The sequence below is a fragment of the Clavelina lepadiformis genome, chromosome 1 (genome assembly GCF_947623445.1).
Source record: "Clavelina lepadiformis chromosome 1, kaClaLepa1.1, whole genome shotgun sequence".
NCBI lineage: Eukaryota > Metazoa > Chordata > Ascidiacea > Aplousobranchia > Clavelinidae > Clavelina > Clavelina lepadiformis.
In genome coordinates this window covers 24658373-24681670 of record NC_135240.1, presented here as the reverse complement: position 1 = coordinate 24681670, position 23298 = coordinate 24658373, and the positions used below count along the sequence as shown (strand labels likewise).

General features: G+C 36.6%; 3 protein-coding genes across 3 annotated transcripts; 2 read left to right on the top strand and 1 right to left on the bottom strand.

The window, feature by feature from the left end:
- Positions 1-1212: 1212 nt before the first annotated feature.
- LOC143456429 (uncharacterized) lies at positions 1213-5036 on the bottom strand. Its single transcript, XM_076955168.1, has 6 exons — positions 4784-5036; positions 4332-4661; positions 3754-3907; positions 3186-3359; positions 2187-2377; positions 1213-2102 (listed from the first exon to the last, which is right to left on the bottom strand). The coding sequence occupies exons 1-6, from the start codon at positions 4916-4918 to the stop codon at positions 1977-1979; spliced, it is 1110 nt and encodes a 369-aa protein (XP_076811283.1). The 5' UTR covers positions 4919-5036; the 3' UTR covers positions 1213-1976.
- A 4676-nt stretch (positions 5037-9712) lies between these two features.
- LOC143456509 (basic phospholipase A2-like) lies at positions 9713-11458 on the top strand. Its single transcript, XM_076955174.1, has 4 exons — positions 9713-9909; positions 10570-10739; positions 10897-11015; positions 11198-11458. The coding sequence occupies exons 1-4, from the start codon at positions 9805-9807 to the stop codon at positions 11326-11328; spliced, it is 525 nt and encodes a 174-aa protein (XP_076811289.1). The 5' UTR covers positions 9713-9804; the 3' UTR covers positions 11329-11458.
- Positions 11459-15182: 3724 nt separating this feature from the next.
- LOC143456209 (complement factor B-like) lies at positions 15183-23093 on the top strand. Its single transcript, XM_076955150.1, has 19 exons — positions 15183-15509; positions 15874-16026; positions 16526-16750; positions 16829-16969; positions 17157-17333; positions 17522-17725; positions 17789-17974; positions 18073-18284; positions 18511-18649; positions 18741-18890; positions 19029-19102; positions 19337-19496; positions 20303-20448; positions 20618-20750; positions 21079-21197; positions 21329-21524; positions 21627-21798; positions 21932-22115; positions 22355-23093. Exons 1-17 carry the CDS (start codon positions 15437-15439, stop codon positions 21659-21661), a joined length of 2523 nt encoding a protein of 840 aa, XP_076811265.1. The 5' UTR covers positions 15183-15436; the 3' UTR covers positions 21662-21798; positions 21932-22115; positions 22355-23093.
- Positions 23094-23298: the final 205 nt, after the last annotated feature.

Sequence of the window (23298 nt, the reverse complement as noted above, 5' to 3'; positions counted from 1 at the left end):
GGAATTGGAAACTATTCACGAGGAAGGACAGGAAAAGAAGTAAAGTAACCCGCTAGCTTTTCAGCTTATAGCCTACTTAGATAGTGGTGCATGAGTGCCGACACGGCTGATCTGCAGACCAGACGGCAGAGTTTGGCAAAGGCGCACTCAGTACTGTTTTTTTTGGTATGGCAATGCACCCAGGCGTGGAGCTGCACTGTCGCAGGCTTTCGCTTGCAAAAGATTGAGAAACGTGCAGCAATTCGCAATCAAGCAGAAATGTTACTTAATTGAAAGACATCATATAATCAATGATATTGGCAAAAACCCTTGTTTACTGGCATTTAAAAAAACTTATTCCAGTAAAGTTAAATTTTCAAAAAACCTTTGATACTCAAAATATTTATTCTATATTACATACACGTTCTACTTTAAGAATAATCTCCTTGGACATGTTTTGATAGAAAATCATAATAATTAAAACAATTTTCACCGAAATAGCACGGAAGGGGGTTACCCAAAATAAGCACAAATATTTTACAAAAACAACAAACAAACATCTTTAGTTTTGGACTTATGCAGATGTTGCTGCATTTTTACACAACGGATATCTTCTAAAACTGAAATATAGCAAACTACATATCGAGGAATGTTTTAAATGGTCTCATAAAAACCCGTTGCCTACGTCAAGGGATACCATTACGACATCAACAAAAAAAAGCTGTTTGAGTCATCCCAATTAAATTTCGCTATCAAGCCGTTGCCTCATAGGGCAATTCAAGGGCTTGCATAAATCAATCTAAAACAAACTAAATTTTACAAAAATAAGCTCAGATATAATAAACCTGACCGTGTTGTTACTGTTGTATCTTACAACGTATGTAAGTCTTGTGTGGAACAACGTCTTTGTAGTGGTGAAACTTGGTTAATCTAACTTTGCTAGTACACTTAGGTGAGTTAAACAAATATAACACGTGCAGACGGGAAATCGATGCGCGGGCAAGGCTTATCTGCCTTTTTCCCCGAAACTAGTTTGTTTATTGATCTGAATATATCATCAATGAATTAAGGATCACAGTCAGTCTACAGCAGCCACGAAGTAGAAGTGCTCCATATGGAACCGCACTGAATATTTTCTAGCGTTTGGTTCCATCGCACCTAAAACTGGCTGTCACTTTCAAACCAACGCAGAGGTTTAGTCAAAATTATCACTATTCCCGTGACAAAGGCAAATTTAGACTAAACTGAGGTTCTTTATTTGTAAAAATTTAATAACATGCTAAAATACCGAATAAAAATGTAAGTAATAGCAACTGGTGTCACATAATTATCTATTGCAAATGTTGTGAAAATGCAATTTTCCCAACCCGAGCATTGCAATTTCAACACTGTTTATTGCAAAGCTGTGTTAAACAACTTATAACTGTCGTTTTAACAAATTCAGGATGTTTATCAATAATCAACCCTTTTCCACAAACGTTCACTTTTCAATCGATTTGAAAAGAATAAAATTCATTCAATGGAAACGACAGATTAAGAGCAAAACCTACATGAATACACGAATAAAGTATAACAAAACCAGCAGTACACGAAGCTAAATAAAAAATTGCTTCACCAGACATCTGCAATAAAAGAAATATGCCACATTATAGACAAAACATTGAAATATTTACTACACAAATATTTGTATGAAACATGCAACTGTGCTCACCATTTACTATTTTATGCTGTGAGAATTTACCAACCAAACCAGCTACATTTCTTGTGAGAAGCATAATAATGTAACCGATTTTACTTACGTAGACCATGGTACGACCATGTAAATCAACACCTATTAATACTGATGTTTCTTAAGTTTGGATGGAGAAAGGAATTGGAAAGCATAACATGTTGCGCAATGATTGCAAACTAACATTACAGATGAATAATTTGTTTTTCTTTGAGAGAACCACACAATCACTGGCAAGTTCATCAGACTGGTGATCCTTGAAGCAGCCTCACTCTCCTGGTGGATATGGGTTGGGTTCGTCAGGTTTTCGATTACTTAGTTCATGATTTACAGTTCGATGGTGAGCCTCATCTGCCCTTATAGCTAAGATGACATCGCGCATCATTGCATCATCCTGGAGGCAATATATAAACGTTAATATTATGATTCTATTACCGAAATGTGCAAATAGATCGCCTTCGCTATTTAGCACCCTTACTTTTAGTTTCCAATACTCCACTGCTATTTCTGGAGCCTTCATGCGGCTCCACATTTTCAGCTCTCCGGTGTCAATAGCAGCAAGACAATCGGTGTATGTTACTACTGCTTGTTCCTCCAAATAGCCAACAAATCGATGACAAAATCGAGGAGATATGAAATATGCGAGGGAAAAAGCAACAACAAAAACACCTGGCAAAACACAAGTGTAAAAATGGTTTTCACAACAATTTATATTCTTGCCACTAGGTGGTGAAATTTGAAAGACAAATATTACTCCAGAAGTGGCATGAAACCAACCAAGTGCTTCAAGGCTAAACAGTCTGTTCGATATTGAGTGGGTACATACGCAATACACTTATACAACAATTTTTTGACTACCAACAACCAAAATCATAGATCATGAAGAGACACGGACCATTACCAACAACAAGAACAATCAAAACAGCAAAAATAACACCTGTTGAAATCTATATTTACTGTGTAGGACAGGGTGGTCCAAGAATGCCAGCAAAAAGGGCCACATTAAGGTTTGAGGAAAACATTGCGGGCCGCAAATAGCGGAAACTCTATAGTCTAATGCAAGCAAAGGACTAAATTTATTGATCAAAATAATGTAATGTTTTGTTGTATGACAAATAATGCACTTCTTGTTACTTTCTACCCGTTTGCCACTGCATCTGCAGCAAAGAGCAAAAATCATCACATGTGTGTGTCGTCACACAATACTGTGACGTTCACCGTAAAAATGCATTCTTACTCCTTAATAATCGCATATTGACTTGCACTTCAATGATGTGTGACTTATCTCAGGCTGTGGGCTTATATAATGGATTTAAATAAAACTTAGTTGTATTTTAACAAACCGATGATTTTGTACTGGAAAATACGGTGGACTGAAAGTATTTGCGGGCTGCACAAAATCTGTCCACGGGCTGCATGCGGCGCGCATGTGGACCACTCTAGTGTCGGGCATATAAGAAGACACAAGAAATATTACCTTGTGCACCAACAACAGCTGCTTTCATTATAAAGCCAGGGTTGGCAATTCGCATAGCTGTCATTAAGTGCATGCGTTCATTTTCTGCTTCTTCAAGTAACGTGTGTATCCATCCTTGGTCTCGCTTGAATCTACGTAGAGAAATCAGGTGTCGTACCATTGCGCCTACCATACCTGCAAAATAAATCACATCATAGATATAACATAAAGGTAAGTTTGCAAAGCAAACCAATAGAGGTTGCTAAATTTGATGGCAGTGACGAAGGCAGATATAGAAAATGAGTTGATGCACCAAAGAATGACTAATTGGCTATGCTGGCAATACTGGTAGTGAGCAATGGTAGAACTGTAAGTTGGACTACTGGTTAGCTATATAACCACTATATAGAAATCATTTTCTGATATTCTCAATTTCCAAATACACTAGCATTGGAAATGCCTCTGAGCCAGTAGTATTGAAAATTTAGAATGACCTTCATTAAATCCACATAATTCACCCAAAGTTTTTCATGAATGCCTTTGGCCAAAATTACAACAGTTATACATAAGATATATATACAGACTTTACCTGGAACACCGGCAATGGTTTCTAAAAACATAATTCGTTTAATCCATTGTTTTTCATCTAAACTTCCTCTCCATTTTCCTAATGAATATCCTGAGAAAACATCAAAACTTTGCCTTAAAGCCTTCACAGTGTAGAAGGCCATTTTGTCCACTTTCTGCAAAGAAAGCAGTGGAAAAATAGTTATTTTTTCAAAATAGCAATATAGAGACTAAAGAGTATGTGAAAGTTTATCTACAGACCGCAACATAATAATATCATCACCACAACAACTTCAAAATACAGTACAGCTATAAATAAGTTCATAGAATATCTTTTCTGGCCTTAATTCAATATATACTCTAATTGGTAATTGCCTTAATATTCATTATAGCATTTTCATATAATTTCCTTCTTGGGATAATCTTATTCCTTTGACAAAATTAACATGGACAATACAAGCAATGATCGATACAAGGTCATACAGCAATGTAAAAGACAACCATTTAAAGCACAATAGCCTATGGCAATCAAATAAATAACAAAGCAATCTTTGCAATATATCTATGTACATGGGCAATGAGCAGGAATTATATACACACCGTTTGCGGAGGTCGATGAGTAACTTTGACAGATTCCACTTCTTCATTACTCCATATTGGATGCGGAAGTCGATAACCACCATCCTGTATCGATCTTGCCTCCAATATGTCAGGATGGATTTCAGTGTCTTGCTTTGCGATTTTGGTTTCCTTTTGTGGCAGCGTAATATCATCTTCTGCTATCAAGCGTTCACGAAAGTGTGGAAGTTTCTCGAACTGCAGGTTTGGAACAGGATGACTTGCATCATCATGTTTATCACCAACTTGTTTTTCTTTGTCTATCTTTGTGTACAAACTGTTCGATGAATGTAGCCACCTTGTGCCCATCGCCTAATGAAAAAAATAACAAATGATAAAATAACTTTCTGCTTAATAAAAATAAACAGATCTTCACAAGGATACTTTTCAATACAAAGAAGAAAATAATGCTTGTGTTACATATGACATCATACCTGGCAAGTAGTTGGGAGATGGAAGGAAGAGTATAACATGGTTTTAATTTCATGATAGTTTCCATGACTGTTTTGCAACAAAGTTCTGCTGACACTCGCAGGAGAAGATAAGGCCATACGACCAACGATTAGCATTTTTGAAGCTACCAGTAATCAATGCTACTCTGCACACACTAAGTGCCAATATTTGCAAAATTAAACATTTACAAAAAGATGTGTTTCTATGTATTTCAATTGCATTAAAAGATGAACTGTATATTTTACACAGAACAAAACAACAGCAAGATAATAATAGCGTTCTGAAGTCCTTACAAAATTCTTGTAATTTAAAACTTTTTCCTAAGTTTTTTGTCTTCTATTTTGCATCAACTCGCTAATAAAAATTTGCGTTAAACGCAAGCTAAGCTACAGACCAAAACACTCCTATGCAGAAACATTAGTATGTTATATACCCAGTACTGTACATAGTGCACTTATACATGTTGTGCGTCACCATCTAACAAGACTATGTTCGTTTGCTTACATAAGATTTGTTTAAAAAGATTAATAGTGCGCGTTCTCTGCTATGTTTGCTAGCTAGCGTATATAACTTATAAGCAGGGTTGCCAGACCGTCCTTATTTCTAAGATTTGTCCTTATTTTGAAAGTCCATGTCTTTGAAAATATTTTTGTCCTTTTTTCTAAGAAATGTCCTTATTTTCACTTGCGTCCTTATTTTCATCTTATTTTTAGGGTAGAGGTTCGTATTTTGGGCATTTTGACACCTTTAGTATACCATTTTGTACCAAAGAGATACAAAAATTGAGAACATGCAAATAGTGTCTCGTTTTTTCATTTTCGGAACATTGATTGCTTTCTCCTGTTGTGCACTGTGTAAAGTAGTATTCTTCTTTTGTTTCCTAGTCGTCCTTATTTTTGAGTCCAGACCGTTGGCAACCCTGCTTATAAGGCTAGTAGCTTAACGCTTACATTACAGTATTTCTATTACGTCATAAGTGATAAGTCTGAGTGACCAGGTCTACCATGCAGTTAATTGCCACAAGCCTGTTCTTGATCACAACCGCCCAATTACTGTATATGGTAGGCCTACTTGGTTAACTTTTTAGACTTTATAGCATTATTCTCAGGAAGCACCTGGTCTAATGCACCGGGATACGTCACTAGCCGGAAACTGCATTCGTTCAGGCTATCCTGGCTATGCCATGCTATTTGTTCAAGAATGAAAATTTCCGTATGCAATCACAACTATGACAAACATGACGATACCACCAGAGATAAACAACTTAGTTGGTATCTTGCGGTAAGTTTCCCTTGCGGCGGTTTATGAATTGTTTGACAAAGCAAGCAGTTTATTGATTCTCGCGCAAGCTTCTGCTTAACAGATTGGAGACAAACCTTTATAAAGCCTTTTGCTGAAGGGCTACTGGTAAATACAACATTCTGTAGGCACGTTCACTTTCTTTGACAAAACAGGCATGATATAGCAAAACGCAAAAAAGGAAGTGATGTATGTATGACGAAATAGGTCGTGTGACGTTTGCTTCTTGCTGAATATTGCATCAGCAAATCTCTGATGATGTCAAGCCGTCTGACGTCATCGCGAAGCTATGAGGTCACGCCGATCTTTTTTCTCCCATCTATAAATTGTAATCACCACACTGCCTTAGACTTCGCCCCTCAATATCTAATTACAAACTATGATAGGCTATTGTTTAAGTTTTTTTGTATTTATCGGCATTGTTTTATTTTTCTGCCTTCTTGTTTGTGTATAATATTTGTATGTCGGGTTTAATGACCCTGCCGATCAATAACTATATTAATCATTGTTATCAAGTCATTTATTAATTCATGTACGTTTTAAATCATTGGGCTTTGCTGCCCTTTCTCGCTCATTGTTTGCTGGTGGAATTTTTATTTCATCATTCAATATTTATTTTTTATTTTAACAACATTTTATTTTTCGCCCTCCCTCCCCCTTCGGCTAATGACCTAAAATAAACGACACAATACGATATCGAAAAAATCGATTTTAAGATCGTTTCTCGCGTAGAAAAGCACAATTGCCTATTTTCAGTGTCTGAAAATATAATAGAACTCACTAAATTCGGCAGTTTGTCTGATTCGTTAACTCTTCGTCGGTCCTGGCAAAATTATGTTCATTCTTGATCGATTAATTCGGCACCTTATACTCTCACCCCCGAGAAACATTGTGTCAGATTTATAAGGAATAAAGAATTTTGTCATGGGCTATGAGTAAATGTGAGCATGGCCTAAGCATGTTTAATCTATGATGTAAGAAAACTCAATTGACGAACGGCGAACACATTATAAGCAAATTCTAGGTTATGAATGTACGATTGTTCGTGTTTGTAGTGAACGCATTTTGGTTAGATCCCGTGTCATATGTTGAGGATGTATTTGCTTTATAAAGAGATTAAAAAATGATCAAAAATAAAAAGTTGCAAACTATGCATTAATTGTCTTAAACACCAAGTTACGGTAGTATCTACCGTACTGTCGGTCTCCAAAGCATTTAAGAAGGCTATTAGGCCTATAGCTTTTTTTGCCTGCCTCATAGCATTACGGCCTGTCAATGTATAAATCCTTTACGTGTTTTAAGTCTTGAGGGGGTTCCTTTAATATTGCTATCGCCTACTAGACCTAGTTAGCATTTTATTTTCGCTCCCAAGCACAATGCAGTAAGATAAACGAAACTAAAGAAATTAGCCTACTTGTAGGCCTACAGTCTGCAAATTTGTATACGAAATTTACAGGAAAGAAGCCGGTATAACTGATTGCATGCAAATATACTGCATGGGAGCATTCGCTAAATAGATTCCATAATATAGCTAAGAGCTAATGAAGTTTATTTAAGCAAACATAACAGTTTTGTAGCTACCTAATAACTATCAATACGTCACGGTTTAACACTTCCACCTAGCGGCTTTAATAAATTACTAGATTTCATCGGATGCAAAGGTCGAATTTTTACGTCAATACTTCAATAAGTCATAAACGACAGTGGGTATGGCCTTCGAATAATAACAAAACACACTCTTAATGTGTCAAACACTTCACATTTATGTAATTAACATACTACTTGGTTAAAGCTTTTCAAACAGTTTTAAAATGTTATTTTACCCTTTTATGTAAATTTGAATACAAAGAAAATTAAGTTATGCTTGTTTTAATGTATACTTCATATAGTACTGTACGTTGAATTGGATTTCGCAAGAAAAAACTATTTAAAATCCTCCTTTTTAGTTATATAATTACTGTGGACCATTCTTTCATTTAAGGTCAAGTTGTTTTTTCAGTAAATACCCTAAGCCTAAAGTATAAGTTACTTATAAGTACCATATAGTTTTCAGCTTGCGCTTGATCCGGCAAAGATTCTTTATTCTTTTAAAATCTTCCGTTTTGGAAAAATTCGCCGTCACTGAACTCATTGTTTTACTTTCGCCTGCGGCGGCAAAACAATGCTCTATAAATATGGAATCGAGTCATTGCAATTAAGACCTCAGTTGTATAAACGTTGTGCTCAATGTCACGTTAATTCACGAACACGTGTCACCCCGGCAGTGCAAACATTACATTAATGAAGGCTAAATACAGTTAAGAGTTTCCATGTTACACTAAAATTATTACTTTACTCTCAGCAATCGCAATTTAAGTTTGAAAATTTCTCAAGCATCATAAAACAGAAGTAAAATCCAATATTGCAGTAGTAGTCTACACTCTACAGTCTGTAAAAAAATAAAATATTGGACAAAACAACGTATACAGAAGTGAAATGCAAAGACTACAAAGCAATATCTGCATCAACCGACGGCGGAGAGATCATAATTTGCCGTTAAACTTAAATTGATGTAAAGTTTCTGCCTACAATTACAAACAAATCCTCTGCCAACGCATAGGTTAAGCGTTTGGGAATTTTTTACGGCAATGACGTATATCGAGACCTTTTTTCTTGTGGAAATCTATTTTAAATTTTTCTCGCGTGGTAGGGTACAATTGTAAATTTCCTGATCTTATACAAATGTTTTTAGCTTATATTTTGAAATAGTTTTGCCATAGCCAAAGGGGCTATTATATCAACTTATTATCTCTGATATTTTTGGTGTTTCATATTTGCATCGCATTTTCGTTTAAAATATGTAGTATATAGTATAGTATACATCAAAAGAAACCAAACTTCGGTTAAAACAACAAGTGGGTTTTACTGTCAAATGGCATTTTCAGTATATATATTTTTATATAATGATGAAAAATATAGTCAAACGGTAAGCTCTCATTTATATTAAAACTTACAGCAGTTAATCTTATGCGTCTTTTAAATTATTAAAGTAAATAAAGTTTTTCGTTTGCTATTCAGTCTTGCTTATCACATTTACATTCCATATACGTTTCTGTTTCTGGTGATATATTGAAATGCATCTATAATTTGGCGAACCATTGAAAGTAAACTTTCCAAGTTGGTTTTATTTTATTCGCTATTGATATTTTGAGCAGTCTGCAATCATCTTTTTGATTTCGATCATTCTCGTTGACGTCAATGAGGGAATTCAAGGTGGACACGGCAGCAAGAAATGTGACGTTCATGACGTAAGTGTTTATGGATGAGGCATGTGTGTAAGACCTACAGTAACATGCGTAAATGCGATATTGCACGTCCGGCATTCCTGGTTTACTTTGAAGTGTTTCCTTTATTTATAAACTGTTCACATGGCAATAATAATATTTTCGGTTGCCGAACACGGTTGCTTTTCGGTTAGTCATCATGGACTTAGTACTACCGCAGAAAAATTGCGGTTTAGCTTGGCTCTATGACGTTAATCTTTTCCAATTATTGCCTCAGTCTGGTTTCGAGCCCTTACCCTATATAAGTCATTACCATGTCTTAGACTCGCACATGGCGTTCATCTTATACTGGTATTGTTCTTAGAGAACTTGTAGGTAGGAATTTAGCAGAAATTTTCACGACAGATAGTCGAAAGATAAAAACATATTAACATTGTAAAATGAAAGTATCTTATTTTGTGTACTTAACAATCATCTTTGTTTTTCTGGAAAACGTCAACTTGACCAATGGATCTGCAGCTCGTGCTGATATGAGCAGCGTTAAGGTGAAAAGGTGTCTTTGTGACTTTTTATGACAAAACAGTTCTTGTTATATAACGTAGGAAGAGTATAAGTCGACTTCAAATAACATAAAGTTGCAAACAAAGCAACTAGCGCAGGAAACATAATTTTTTAACAACGCACCAGAACTAACATGTTTCGTACATGAACATATGTCCTTCATCAGAGTAGGAAACAGACTTAAATGTTACAAATCAAAGTTGTGTAAATATTAATAACGACTCCGTACGGAAGTAGCTTACAGATTCTCTCACCACAGCCTGTTATTTTGAAAAATGCCTTTGCACCTATTATGGTTTACTACTATATATCGTCTTGACTGTGTACTGTAAGCTCTAAATTTCGCGTTCTTTTTCCTCGCAGCTACTTCTGTAAGGTGTCGTTATAAATATTTCCGCAACTTTGGTTTTAACATTTACATTTATTTCTTAGTTTGAGTTCATGTCCGTAACATATTAGTTCTCGTACACTGTTAATAAACTATGTTTCCTGTGCTATAGTTGCTATGTCTGCAACTTTGTGGTACTACCTGTTATCTTGGCAGCGTCACAAATTACATGATACTGCAAGATTGTTTTATACGTTACAGGGATATTTTACCACCTCAAAAGATTCAAAAGAATTTTTTAATTTATTTCATTTAGGTTGAACGCGCTTCCCGACGACGAAGAAACGTATGGCAATTTGGAAAAATCATTCAATGCGTGCAAAATAGTGAATCACACTTTCCATGGTGGGCGTTTACTCACCTCACAGATTATGGCTGTTTCTGCGGTTTCGGTGGACAAGGGCAACCAGTTGATGACATTGATAGGCGAGTATTGCATCCCATGTGTGGTTTTCTTAAGCTTATTACATCTTTTTGCTGATTTGCAGCCTAGATTTTACCATCAGGAAATTAGGTTACGCCAGCCAAGCTGATGCGAATAAATCTAACTAATATTTCTCTAAGCTTCGTGTAATTGTTGCAGGTGCTGCTATTCACATGACAAGTGCTACTACCGCGTAAGAAATAAGTATAACCTGTGGTGGTGGCAGGTTCATCTTTTCTCTTATGATTATTCGTGTTCAGAAGGCACGGCTATTTGCGGTAAGGCGGCTGCAAAATTACAGTAAATTCTTGTGAAAAACTCCCAGAAAAGCAACTAAACGGATGTATCTACTATAGTAATTACTTAAGCTTTCCACGAAGTCTATGTCATTTAAGACCTTTTATTTCAAGTTTGCATAACAACTTGGTCTCAGTGAAACGTCATTATCTTATTTCTTTAGGTGACACAATCCCATGGAAGCAAAAGTTGTGTTCTTGTGACGTCACCGCAGCTTTGTGTATAAAACGTCATAAGGAGAAATACAACAGTTCCTACGTAGACTACAACGATGTTGATAATCGTTGTACATGATAGTTCGTTTAATTATTTCCAATGCTAATTTTGTATTTAACAATATCACTTTTTCGTACTATGCGTCATTTTTGGGGATGTTTTTGCATTAGCTTTTTAGGCGTATTACAACTAACACCTAGCGCTTAGACGCGTCGAGTTGTCTTTTTTGACATTCTACAGTGGTTACTGAGCGAAATTGCGAGTAACGCTAAGAGTAGTTAAGGGTCTACTTCGATGCTAAGAAATTTAATTTCAGGGCATGATTAAAGCTGATTAGTTATTGTCTTAAATACGGGTTGCATGTTGCCAGATAAATACATTTCATTAAAAAAAAATTTTTCAGTAAAGTTACTAATGGAGACCATCCTTTCATTAAAGATAAATTTGTTTTATTCACTTTCCCCTTTACTTTAAGCATTACTCAGCAAGTACTTTACAAATTTTAACTATGTAGACAAATGTCACATTCGACAAAATGTATCGAAACTCATATTCGAAAAACACTACATATAAAGTTAAGAGGGCATTTCAATGTTAAAATAAGTTTAACCAAAAGCAAAAGTTTAGAATAAGTTATTAAGCTACTTCAGGCTCAGAATTCGCTATTTAAATTGGAAATATTCTCAAAAATATACACAGTAAATCCCACCTCTACAAATCACATCAGCAAATGCAGGAATTAATCGTTCAAGCGAGAAAAGCTTTTCTCAACGCGTGCGTGAAGTTGCCTGTTGTCTTGAAACAGATAAAATGTGTGTCCAACACTGCAGCAGTAGCCTACATAGTATAGCACGATTCAATGAAACATGAAGGAAAGCGTGATGTATGCACAATTTTCCGGCGGGGAACACACATAATTTGCCACAAAACTTAAATTAGAATAAAATTCCTGTTTAACTACAGATGAATTCTCTGCCTACGTCAATAGTTTGAAATTTCGAATGTCTTTTCTACAAGATGCTGTCAGAAATCCGACTCCTTCGACATTTGTGAATATTTTTTTCAAAATTCAAACCACCGCTGATAAGAGCTTTTATATCAACATTCTTGTTGTGACAAGTTTTGACCTGCTTGGCACCTTTAACTAAACCTGAAGGTGCTTGAAACGAAAGCAAACATAATTCTTGGATATGGAAAAATATCCATTACATTGATTAAGAGAGTTGTAAACGTAATTGCCATTGTTATTTGGCTGATTTATCTATACGTGATTTGAGATTGCAAAATGAAGATATATTGTTTTGTATGCTTACCCCTCATCTTCATTTATCTGGAAACCGTCGAGTTGACAAATGGATCTGCAGCTGGTGATGATATGAGCCGCCTTAAGGTGAAAGATCTCATTGTGACTTTTGATAACAAAACATTTCTTAATATCTGGAGAGCGTCAAAAAGTACACTTTATATTGAATTATATTATTAATTTTACCACTGTTAGTACGGCTCCATTTAAAATAATGTTTTTAATCTATTTCACTGAGACAGGTTGAACGCGCTTCTCGCCAACGAAGGAACTTATGGCAGTTTGGAATAGTTATCCAATACGTTCAAAATATTGAATCTCCCTTTCCTTGGTGGGCTTTAATTCATCTCCGAGATTATGGCTACTTCAGCGGTTGTAGTGGACAATGACAACCGGTTGATGATATCGAAATGTGATTTTTTTTGGCGCAGTTTTATTATGTTTATGATATATTTTTTATTGATTTGCAGCCTTGTTTTTTTACGATCATGAAATTACACTACGTCGGCCAAGCTAATGCAAAAAAATCTAACTATAATATTTGTTTATGCTTAGAATATTTTTCTTTGCTGCAGGTGCTGCTATTTCCATGAAAAGTGCTACAGTCTTGTGACAAGCAAGTACAACCTCTGGTGGTGGCACGTTTACCTTATCCCTTACGATTACTCGTGTTCTCGCGGAAAGCTTCTATACGCAGTAAGGCTGACCTTTTGCACAATTACACGCAGTGTCATGTGTAAAACTTACAGAAAATAAACATAAGTATGCGTATCTACAGCAGTAGTTTATACTTGTATCATTGAAGAAAGTCTTTGTAATTTAACAAGGTATATTTCATATTAAGACATAACCACTTGTTGTCAGCAAAGCCTTTTCATTTATTTCTTTAGGCGACAAAATCCCATGAAAGCAAGATTTGTTTTCTTGGGACGTCAATGCAGTTTTCTGCATTGAATGTCATAAGGAAAAATACAACAGTGCTTACGTAGCTATCAGTGACGTTGATTTTCGCTGCACATAATGCAGTTGGTTTTAATATTTCCTAAAGTATTTTTGAAAAATATCAACTATTTGTTTAACCATGCCACCTTTCCTTGTTATGTCTAATTTTGCATTTTTACTATTATTGAAAAATTTTTTCACCTGGTTAATGTGATGACGTGCATGTAGCGGTTGAATTCATTTATATACAAAAATAAACTTAGTTTGATCTGATCAAGACAAACAGCGGAACATTTGGTTCATTTTGAAAAAAGAAGCTTGAAGTTCAGAAACTATCAGAGAAGTAAATCCGAAAAAGTAAAAGCAAAACAGGAAGTCTTTAAACGTCAATTTATGAGAACGAATTTGAAGTAGATTTGGTAAACAATAAGGCAAAGCAACGATTTCAAACGATGTCTGAAAAAAAATGATGATGATGATGTCTGACTGCGCAGTTTTATCCAATCACTTTCAGTGGCAAACGAAGACTATGTTTGAAATATTTTAGCTATGGTTCAAAAACCTGCCAAGCCATAGTTACTTGAGTCCTGCGTCCTGGTTATTTTATAGTTGTGGAAAACTTTGTTTGGACAATTCTGAAATCTGAATTACCTTTTAATTGAAATCGAGACAGCGTTTCCGTATATTGAGAATGCGCGAAAAACGTTCTACGGTAATTGTGTTGGCATAGCATTACAAATGTTGAGGACGGAGAGTCTACGAAGTTGGGAGTAATTGGCAAATTTACAGTTGTCCCTTTCTCATTTATTGTTTTTGCTATGCAACTGCAGTTTAAATCATCGAGTTTTTATCAGTTTGAAAGCTTTGCGTGCATAAACATCTTACTGCTATCAATGTCGTTGAGGTTGGTTGATCCAAAGGTGTAATACCCTACTTCGTTTGACAAAAAGATTATATTAGCTTACAAGGTACTCTGCATAAACATGTTTACCATTACTACATATGCCATAGCATAGATTATAGTCGCTTTGTAAAGCACAATTCAGTTCGTAAACTGCTCTAGAAGCTGATGTTTATTGTTTGCTTTTAGTTTCACCAGCCCTTTTGTTATGCTGTTCAGTGGGCCTAATTTTTTTCAGCTTCTGATGAGAAAATCGTCATTAATCGCTTCCTGGTTTCGATTGCTTGCACTTCTGATTCAATTTCGATGTTGTTCAACTTCCAATCATGTCAGCAGCGGCAAATGCCAAGTGGGCCAAAACAGATGACAATAGCTGTGGTATTGGAAGAATAATATTGCAGATCTTACGAGTAAACAGGAAATGCAACGTCGCCATTTTCAACGAAGTCACTTATTAAGTTTTCATTTGTCTGATAAGACTCTCCGAGCTGAAGAAGCTGTAGCATTTAACCTTGCGCAAATCTGAAAGGGCTACAGGGCTAATATTGCCAAGGTCTCATGATTCAGATCACTTTGGAAAACCAGAAGTACTTTCGGTCCAGTGCACATATGTGACGTTGTCGTGTGGTGCTTTGTTGTTATTATAGCCTTTGCAGGGTGCGGGCCTAGGTTACAATTCCCATTTTGTGTTAGGTCAAAATTTAGGTATTTGTAAGGTTTTGTTTCAACATTTTGAGATAAAAACTTGCGGTAAACTTTTCACGTTTGATGATGGAGTTTCCTATACGACAATAGGTTCTTCTATCCGACATCTTGTTCCATACAAGTTACCTAATTATATTGCTGTTTGCAGTATCTGTGTGCCAACGTCGTTTAACGACGCCAGTCTGAAGATCAGAATGAGTAGGGTTTATGACGACATAATTTCTCAACACTAGGTCCTGTTTTTAGGTGATCGGGTAAACTAGAGTCTAGACTAGACTATACTACAGTTTATACTAAACCCTTTCCTGCTAGTTTGAAAATATTTGAGAGCTCTAATGAAAGGTTTGTTGATTGTGTACTTGCTGTTCGTCTGCTACTCACACGTCTGTGAAAGCCAACAACAAAGTGGTAAGGTCTTGTGTGATCACAAGGTTGTTACAAATTAAATGCTTTGATCAAGCCAAAAGTGTTTTGCACATTAAATCATGAGATGTTAAAAGTAGAACTAACACTTTAACGAACTTACAAAACTAATAATCGTTTTAAGAAGTTGAACGTTTCAGCGACGATTATGTGACATTTATCGCTTGTCCACAACCTGTATAATTTGGCAAACTTAAGCTTGCAAGTAAATAACAAACAGTTAAATACTTTGTGAAAATTATTTTATCTGTTGTGGTTTGTTCGTACCAACGATCAAGTATAAACTTGTAGGCCTATAGTTTATTGATAACAAAGATTTGCATTGAACCAGAAAATTAATCTCCATCAGGCCTCTGTCCAACACGTGATCAAGACGCAGCAAATGCTGTTGGGAGAGGAAAATGCAGAAAACCTTGTTTTCGGCTTGGACAAGACCGGCGTTGCAAAAATCGAAAAATATGCACCTGCGACCATGAATGCGGTCTATCTTGTATAAACGAGAGTAAGGAACGAATGTAGAGTGGAATGTATAACATAAGTTTATTGTTCTCTAAAAAGTTTCAATACCTTCGGCTGGGTGTGTAGTGTTTTCAAAACATACCATATGTACTTGACTGAAAACAACTTCTGCTTGTAAGCCGCAATCGATTGTAAGCCGCATGAAATGGTACAGGGAACCGCATCGGAACATAAGCTACAGCTGTAACCTGCTGAAATATACATTCTATGCATATGAAAATATCACTATGAGCAAAATAAAAAAATAAAAACAGTTTTGTTAACTAAATGTGGCCAAAAAAGCGCCAATTAAAATTTCGGTTTGATAAGAAATATGAAAACCGCAAAACGGTTAATAGAAAATTTTGTATGCCGCCTTCGATAGCAAAAGGTTTTGCAGACGTAATGTTCCTTGTTTGTTATATGCTCGATATCTCTAAGCCAAATGTTGGTGGTAAAGTAGGTGCTAAAACAAGTGCCACAACAAAACTTTGGCTTTGCAGACAACGAATGCGAGGCTTTGCCCCGGATTGAAAACATGGCCAGGATAGTAGTAAGGAAGAAGGACGATGACAATGAATACGTGCACGAGGCAACGGAGCCGTACCGATACGACGATAAGGCGATGTACGAATGTGATCCAGGGTATACACTTGTACCTGATGGTGTTGTACATCTATGTCACGGGCGAAGAAACTGGACGCACTTTGACGTTTCACAATGTGCACGTAGGTTATATTTCGTACCTTTGATAACTTAATTTGTTGAAGATCAACTCACAAAACATAACACGTTGTTGGGTTTAGTGGCTTGCAGTCCGCTTAACGAGAGAGAAGTCTTAGAAAACAACATGCGGTGTGGACCGTCTTGTGCCACAGACCGTCAATGCTCGGTGGGAATGAAATGTCGATGTGATGGGCCTTGTGGTCGTACCTGTGTGCGTCTAGGTGTGCAAACTTAACTATAAAACATTCAGAATTATTTCGAAGGTTGAGGTAAAGAGATGGCTGATTACACAAAGCGGGGCTATTTTCGATTGATCTTTGGTCACCAATTAACCAGAAACGATTGTAAAAATTTTAATGTATAATAGTATGATAGTGGTTCTAATCCATGATAGTAATGTCTTCGCAGACGTCGATTGTGGTCCGGCGCCAAATGCAAGCAACTCTGTGATACGTTACACCGGAGCGGGGTTCGACAAGGTGGCGCACTTTAGGTGCTTGCAAGGTTATTTTGTAAGATCCGGATCGGTGGTAAGGAGGTGTACAGCAGGAGGGACGTGGGACGGCCAACGACTGATCTGCGGAAGTAAGTGGTTGTTGTCGTTGTCAGAATAAATCATGAAAGTCGTTACCGCTTTTGGTCAAAGGATTGTCTTTGTAGCTTTAAGGTTAGTTTTAGTGGGTAAAAATTAGAAAATCGCCCACTAAACAATACGAACGCTTTATATTTGTACATACGAGTCTGTATTACATAAACACGGTGGATTCGTTAAGGGGTTACGTGTGGTGATCCGCAGCCAGCAATTGAGGCCATGAGCGGTGAAATGCTCGATTGGAGACCTAGATACTACGTTGGTCAAAACGTGACCATGAGATGCATGTTTGGCCGCAGACTCCTTGGCAGCAGCGTAAGGACTTGCCAAAGCAATGGACGCTGGAGTGGCGTGGAAACAGCTTGCGACGCCATCGATGAATTTGGTACGTTTACGTGTGAGTTTAAATTTGTGACGATTGACATGTTCGTGACCGTTTTGCTCTTAGCCGCGGAAGAGGGCTGTCCTCATCCGGGAGTGCCCATTAACGGGAAACTGCTCCGTCATCGAGGCTTCGGAGTTGGAAGCGTGGTTGAGTTTCAGTGCAACAGAGGATACGCAATGATAGGAGAGAGAAGACAGGAGTGTCTTTACTTTCTCCAGTGGGACGGAGATGGTGCCCCTTTGTGTGTCGGTAAGAAAATCCAAAATCGTAAAATAAGTCATAAAATGAGAAGCAGCAAAGCTCCTCGTGCCCATCAGCTAGCTATTCGTCGGAAAACAATTTTGCAGATCCCCGATTTAGAGACACGGATATCTCAGCGTTAGAAAAACTCACCGAAAGCACAAGACACATAAAAGCGACATTGCCAAACGTAGGTCGCACCGTCGACAACACTTTTGCTGGCGGACATGAAATATACTTCGTCATAGATCTTTCTGGCAGCATCCGGTCATCTGATCTCAAGAGCCTGCTCGGTTTCTGCAAGAAACTCATCCTGAGAGTAAGACAAATAAGAAAATGAATATAACATATAAAAAAAGGAAGTCGTTTGACCATAAGAGAGCTGCCTCACAATGTAGCGTTTTTTGTTTGTTTTATTCTTCCTCCACTGTTAATGCTCAATGCCGTGACGTATTTTTCATACTACGACACACTTCACAAGATTCAATAAGCTTATACTTTTTTGTTTAAAAACTACATTTTTTGCAACATTTTTTTCAATGCAGCTTTCTGCCAATGCCACTGGAGATATCGATTACGGTGTAATAGTTTTTGCTACAAATAGCTCGGTGAGGGTGGATATCAAAGAGAAAAAGAGTGCGGAATCGGTTATAAATGACTTGAATTCTATCGAAAAGGAAAGAGGTAAGTAAAAAGCTGTAACTGGAGCATGTGCATAAACAGTAAAACAAAGGATTTTCATGAAAATGCATTCAGTTGCTATATTTTGGGTTAGAAAACATAAAGAAAGACATCAGGATTGGAACCAACACTGACAGGGCACTACAATTGCTAAGGGATCAGGTTGAGTTTTCTTACGCAAAGGACAAAAAAATTTCCGGAGGTGAATTACGCAGACAGCGACATGTGTTTATCCTAACTGATGGTAAGAGAAGAGTAATTAAACAACGCCCGGCTTATTGTATTACTTAAAGTAATATTGCTATATGAACGGTAAAAATGTTTGTAATTCTAAACAACTATATACTTTGGCTGTGTGATAAGCTGCGTTAACTTGATAAAGGTGGACACAACGAAGGAGCCGATCCGCAAAATATTTTACAAGAAATGATTCAGCGAACGGAGAATCCCCCCACAGTTAGTTCAATTTTGTAAAAAGACTTAACCACTGGTCTTAACTTTTTGCTTATACCCAAAATTGGCTTGAAGCGACTTAACAAGAAAATAAAGCTTTAGATCTTTTATTTCTAATTTTGTGATCGTGTTTATGATTTAGTTTTAGCTTAATTATTGCGTAAAAATTTTCACTTCTAACAGTAACATTTGCTATGTTGAGTGACAAGTCAAAAGAAATTTGGATTTCTTTTATAGTTTTATAGTGTCAGTACATGTAAAAACTGTAACCTAAAAGGCTCGAAGGCATACGAAGAACTTATGGGTCTGGCACTGGGAAAAACGGAAAATTTCATATATATTGACGATTTTTATAACCTCGAGCAAGCCCTGAACAAAGCAACCTATGCTCGATACGGTAAGTTGGAAAGTTATTTTGTAACTGCAACTCCCTTTCTTGAAACGTCGCCATCTGATCATCCGCATTGATCAATTTCTCATGGGGCGCTTGTCTTGAGTTATTATTATTATCATTATTATTATTATTATTATTATTATATCACAATTATTTTGTTGTTTAATTAGTTGTTATGGGCTGACGCGAAACGTCACATTAGATACTGTAATATGCCACAGCTTTTAGTTTCTGTCCGGTGGAACTTAAAAACAATTGTTAGGAAACGTTTGTTGCTAACTGGCGTGATGAATATTGTCTCCTTGCAAAGCCAATATACTGTCATTAATCACGCATCAGACAAAGCCATTGGTAGTAAAGCCTATACTACCTAAAAAATAATCCTTTTCTTTATAATGAACTAAAGAGTGGTCTGCAGAACTCGTAAATATTGCAGTTTTTAGCCCTGTCTTTCAATCAAGCTTGCTCGGTAGTAATTGTTTTGCATAGCAAATTGCTCGGATACTAAATAAAATACATGGCGTTTTTAACGCATTAACTATTTCTGTTATCTAATTTGTTAGCAAATTCTTAATAAAGAACAATGGCTAAGCTAAATTGCAAAGAAGGATTTTGATTGATTGATTGTGTAGGGGCTGGTTTGCATGTAAAAAAATTTGGGAAAAATTAAGGACTGGAAAAAATGGACGTTTTACCTAAACCCTATTGTTACCGGGGTGTGGTGAAATAAGGTTTTGCCGTTACACTTAGAAGCGTTTTTCTCCAGTAATATTTCTTACGTCATTACGTGCTACAGTATATTGATAAAGATTACAGCCAGTGTGGACAAGCCGGTGACATCGAAAGCCTTAAACAGAGAGCCAAGGTGGGTCGGGTGATTGGTGGAACGAACGCCGCGATAAGATCCTGGCCATGGCAAGTCTATATATCAAAATATAGCAAGGATATAAAGAAGGTAAATCGCCCAGAAGTGGACGTTTTTGTATCCAAAAGTTTTATTTTAACTTGCTTATAGACTATAAGCTTCACACGTATACTTAAAAACTCGCTGTTACATATTTGTGTCACTCTTTTAATTATTCCGCCGATAAAACGGTACTATAAAATGAATATCTTCTGCACAGACGTACGATGAAAAAAATGCCATAGGAGGGGGAAGCGTGATTAATAACCAATGGATTTTAACTGCTGCTCACTTATTTTATGAAAATGATGAGTTTCTGGGGGATGTACCAGAAAAATATGTTGTCACTTATGGTAGGTGGAAAATTGCTAATTTATAGTTTTTTTTTCTGTTTTTTTTGAAATGCATATTTCAATGAGAACCAATGCAATTTACGCTGCCTGCAGAAAGAACAGTCAATAACTATAATCCATACAAAAATCATTTTAACTGCTTGAGTATACTTTATGCTTTGTTATTCTGTTTTTATTTTTAAAAGTTTTCGTTAAATTTGACAGATTATTGTCATATATACTGATTAGGACTAAAATGATGGTCTATATTTCACCGAGACCAACTAAAATTATTTATATATACAACGCATTAACAATCAAATATCAAAAATTAACTCTCATTTTGAAGGTGTCCATAAGCTGCCCACAAACGGAATACTTTTGCCAATAACAAGAGTATATAGAGCAGCCCGAATAATCACACACGAAAATTTCGACCCACATTCTTTCAACAATGATATTGCCTTGGTAAGAGTATTCGCTGTAGCGTAGATTTATGCAGCAAACACATTCAACGACGGTTGGTGATAAACTTCTTATGTAACAAAGTAAAATAGTCGCCCACAGTATAGTTCCCATAAAAGCTCAACTGCTCATAGGTCAAGATTGGAAATCGACAAGTACAACAAAATAAATTTGGGACGAGATGGGAAAATTCCATCGAAGGCCATGGTCGGGTTTCTTACAGCGACTATATCAGACCAGTTTGCCTGCCGTGCGTGGAAAACAACTTCCTAGAAAATTATGTCAAGCTAAACAAGAACGAAACGTTTAACGAAAGTTGCAGAACACAAGGTGAGTGAAAAATGTAGACAAGCACACAAGGCCTATAAGAAGACTGCTGTCGCATTTCACGTGGTTCATTTATAATAGCTAATGTCACTTTGTAATTTAAAGGTGAGTTTCTTTTTCAAACAAACAAAGATAAGTAAAGCATTTTTTTGGTGGTAACGGGATTTGGCCACACGGCAGGTAGAGGTTTGGATCATGAAGGATTATTATCAAAGGGAGCCATTTCTATCTCGAAAAACTTGAAGCAAGGGTTATTAAAAATAGAAGGCAGAGAAACGTAAGTTTGCCGGACTGATGTATGTACTGCCGGATAACTAAAAGTGTTTTGTAGGTATAGTTAAAAAGATTAAGAGAACTCATACATGGATACAAAGTTCAAAATTGACCGCTAAATTTGACTGTTTGTGCAGATGTCAATACGTGGTGCGTAACATGAGCCAGGTGAGTAACATGAGCCAGGCATTTCACAATGCGCACCCATATTTTGCGGAAAACTCTGAATTCACAGAAAACATGTTTTGCGCTGTGAGTGGCAAAGACAATGAAACCATCGATGCCTGCAATGGAGACAGTGGTGGTCCAGTCGTGAGACAAGTATGTTGTTATTAGTTTATTACCGTATATTGTTCAATATAGGCTACATACATTATCATTGAATATAACTTCGTCGAAGGAAACTTATCCTGAAGAAATTTGCTAAGGAGAATGTCACTTTTGCGATAAATGTGTGGAGAAAATTACGCATGTAGAAAACAAAAGATAAATTGAAATCTTTAAAAAAACGCTGGTGCGGCGTAAACTTGGATCTACACTATGAACTTGCTTGTCTATAGGTACATGATGAATCAACCAAGAAATCCAGCTGGCTTCAGGTTGGCATTGTAAGTTGGGGATTAGCCGGTACCTGTGGGCAGTATTACAACGACAGTGCTGGCAACAGGAGACAAGTACCTGGGTTTTACACAAATCTAGTCAAACTCATGCCGTGGGTAAAACAAAAAATGACTAAATAATTTTAAATCTGTCCTGCCTCTCAGATGTCACCAACATGACACATTATTATACGTCATAATTGCCATTGGAATGCTATTAACTTTTACATCGTTTACTACTGTATAATTGTTTCCACTGCAAGCATATTTTATAAAAAGACGAAAAAAGTTCTACTGAAGCGCACCTCGTTCTTTTTGCCGTCTTTAACATCGCAAAATGTGGAAATGGCTTAACCAAGTTTTAATGTAACTTATAAAAAGCTTATACTTGTTTGCACTTTCTATCCTTTAAAGTTCAATACTAATTGAAGTTGCAGTTAGGCAACTCTATCACATGATTATGTGGCATAACGGCATTTTACTTACAACTTTTCTTGAAATTATTTTTATCGGAGTCGTCTTGTTTCAAAAATACGTAACCCCTAACACAATAAGGTTCAAAAGGTTAACAAAGTCTATGCTTTTAATGAGCTTGTCACTGTAATTCCAAGTAAATACGTGAACCTCATACCCAGGCAAGCATCTTCCTGAAACCTGTTGACGATGCCGTGTTACTCAATCAAATAAAAGGATAAGATAGCGTATAAGCAGCTTTATACACAAGGTTCCAAGCTTTGCTTTAACTGCCAACTACTTTCCAAAAAGTGCAAGCAAAAATAAACATGGAGGTCTCACTTACACAGTAAGATTATGGCATGCAACAATCATTGTGACGTAATGCAGCAAACAGTAGCTTATATCGATAAGAACCTTTCTCCCTTCACAAAACAGTTTCTCTGTTTGTT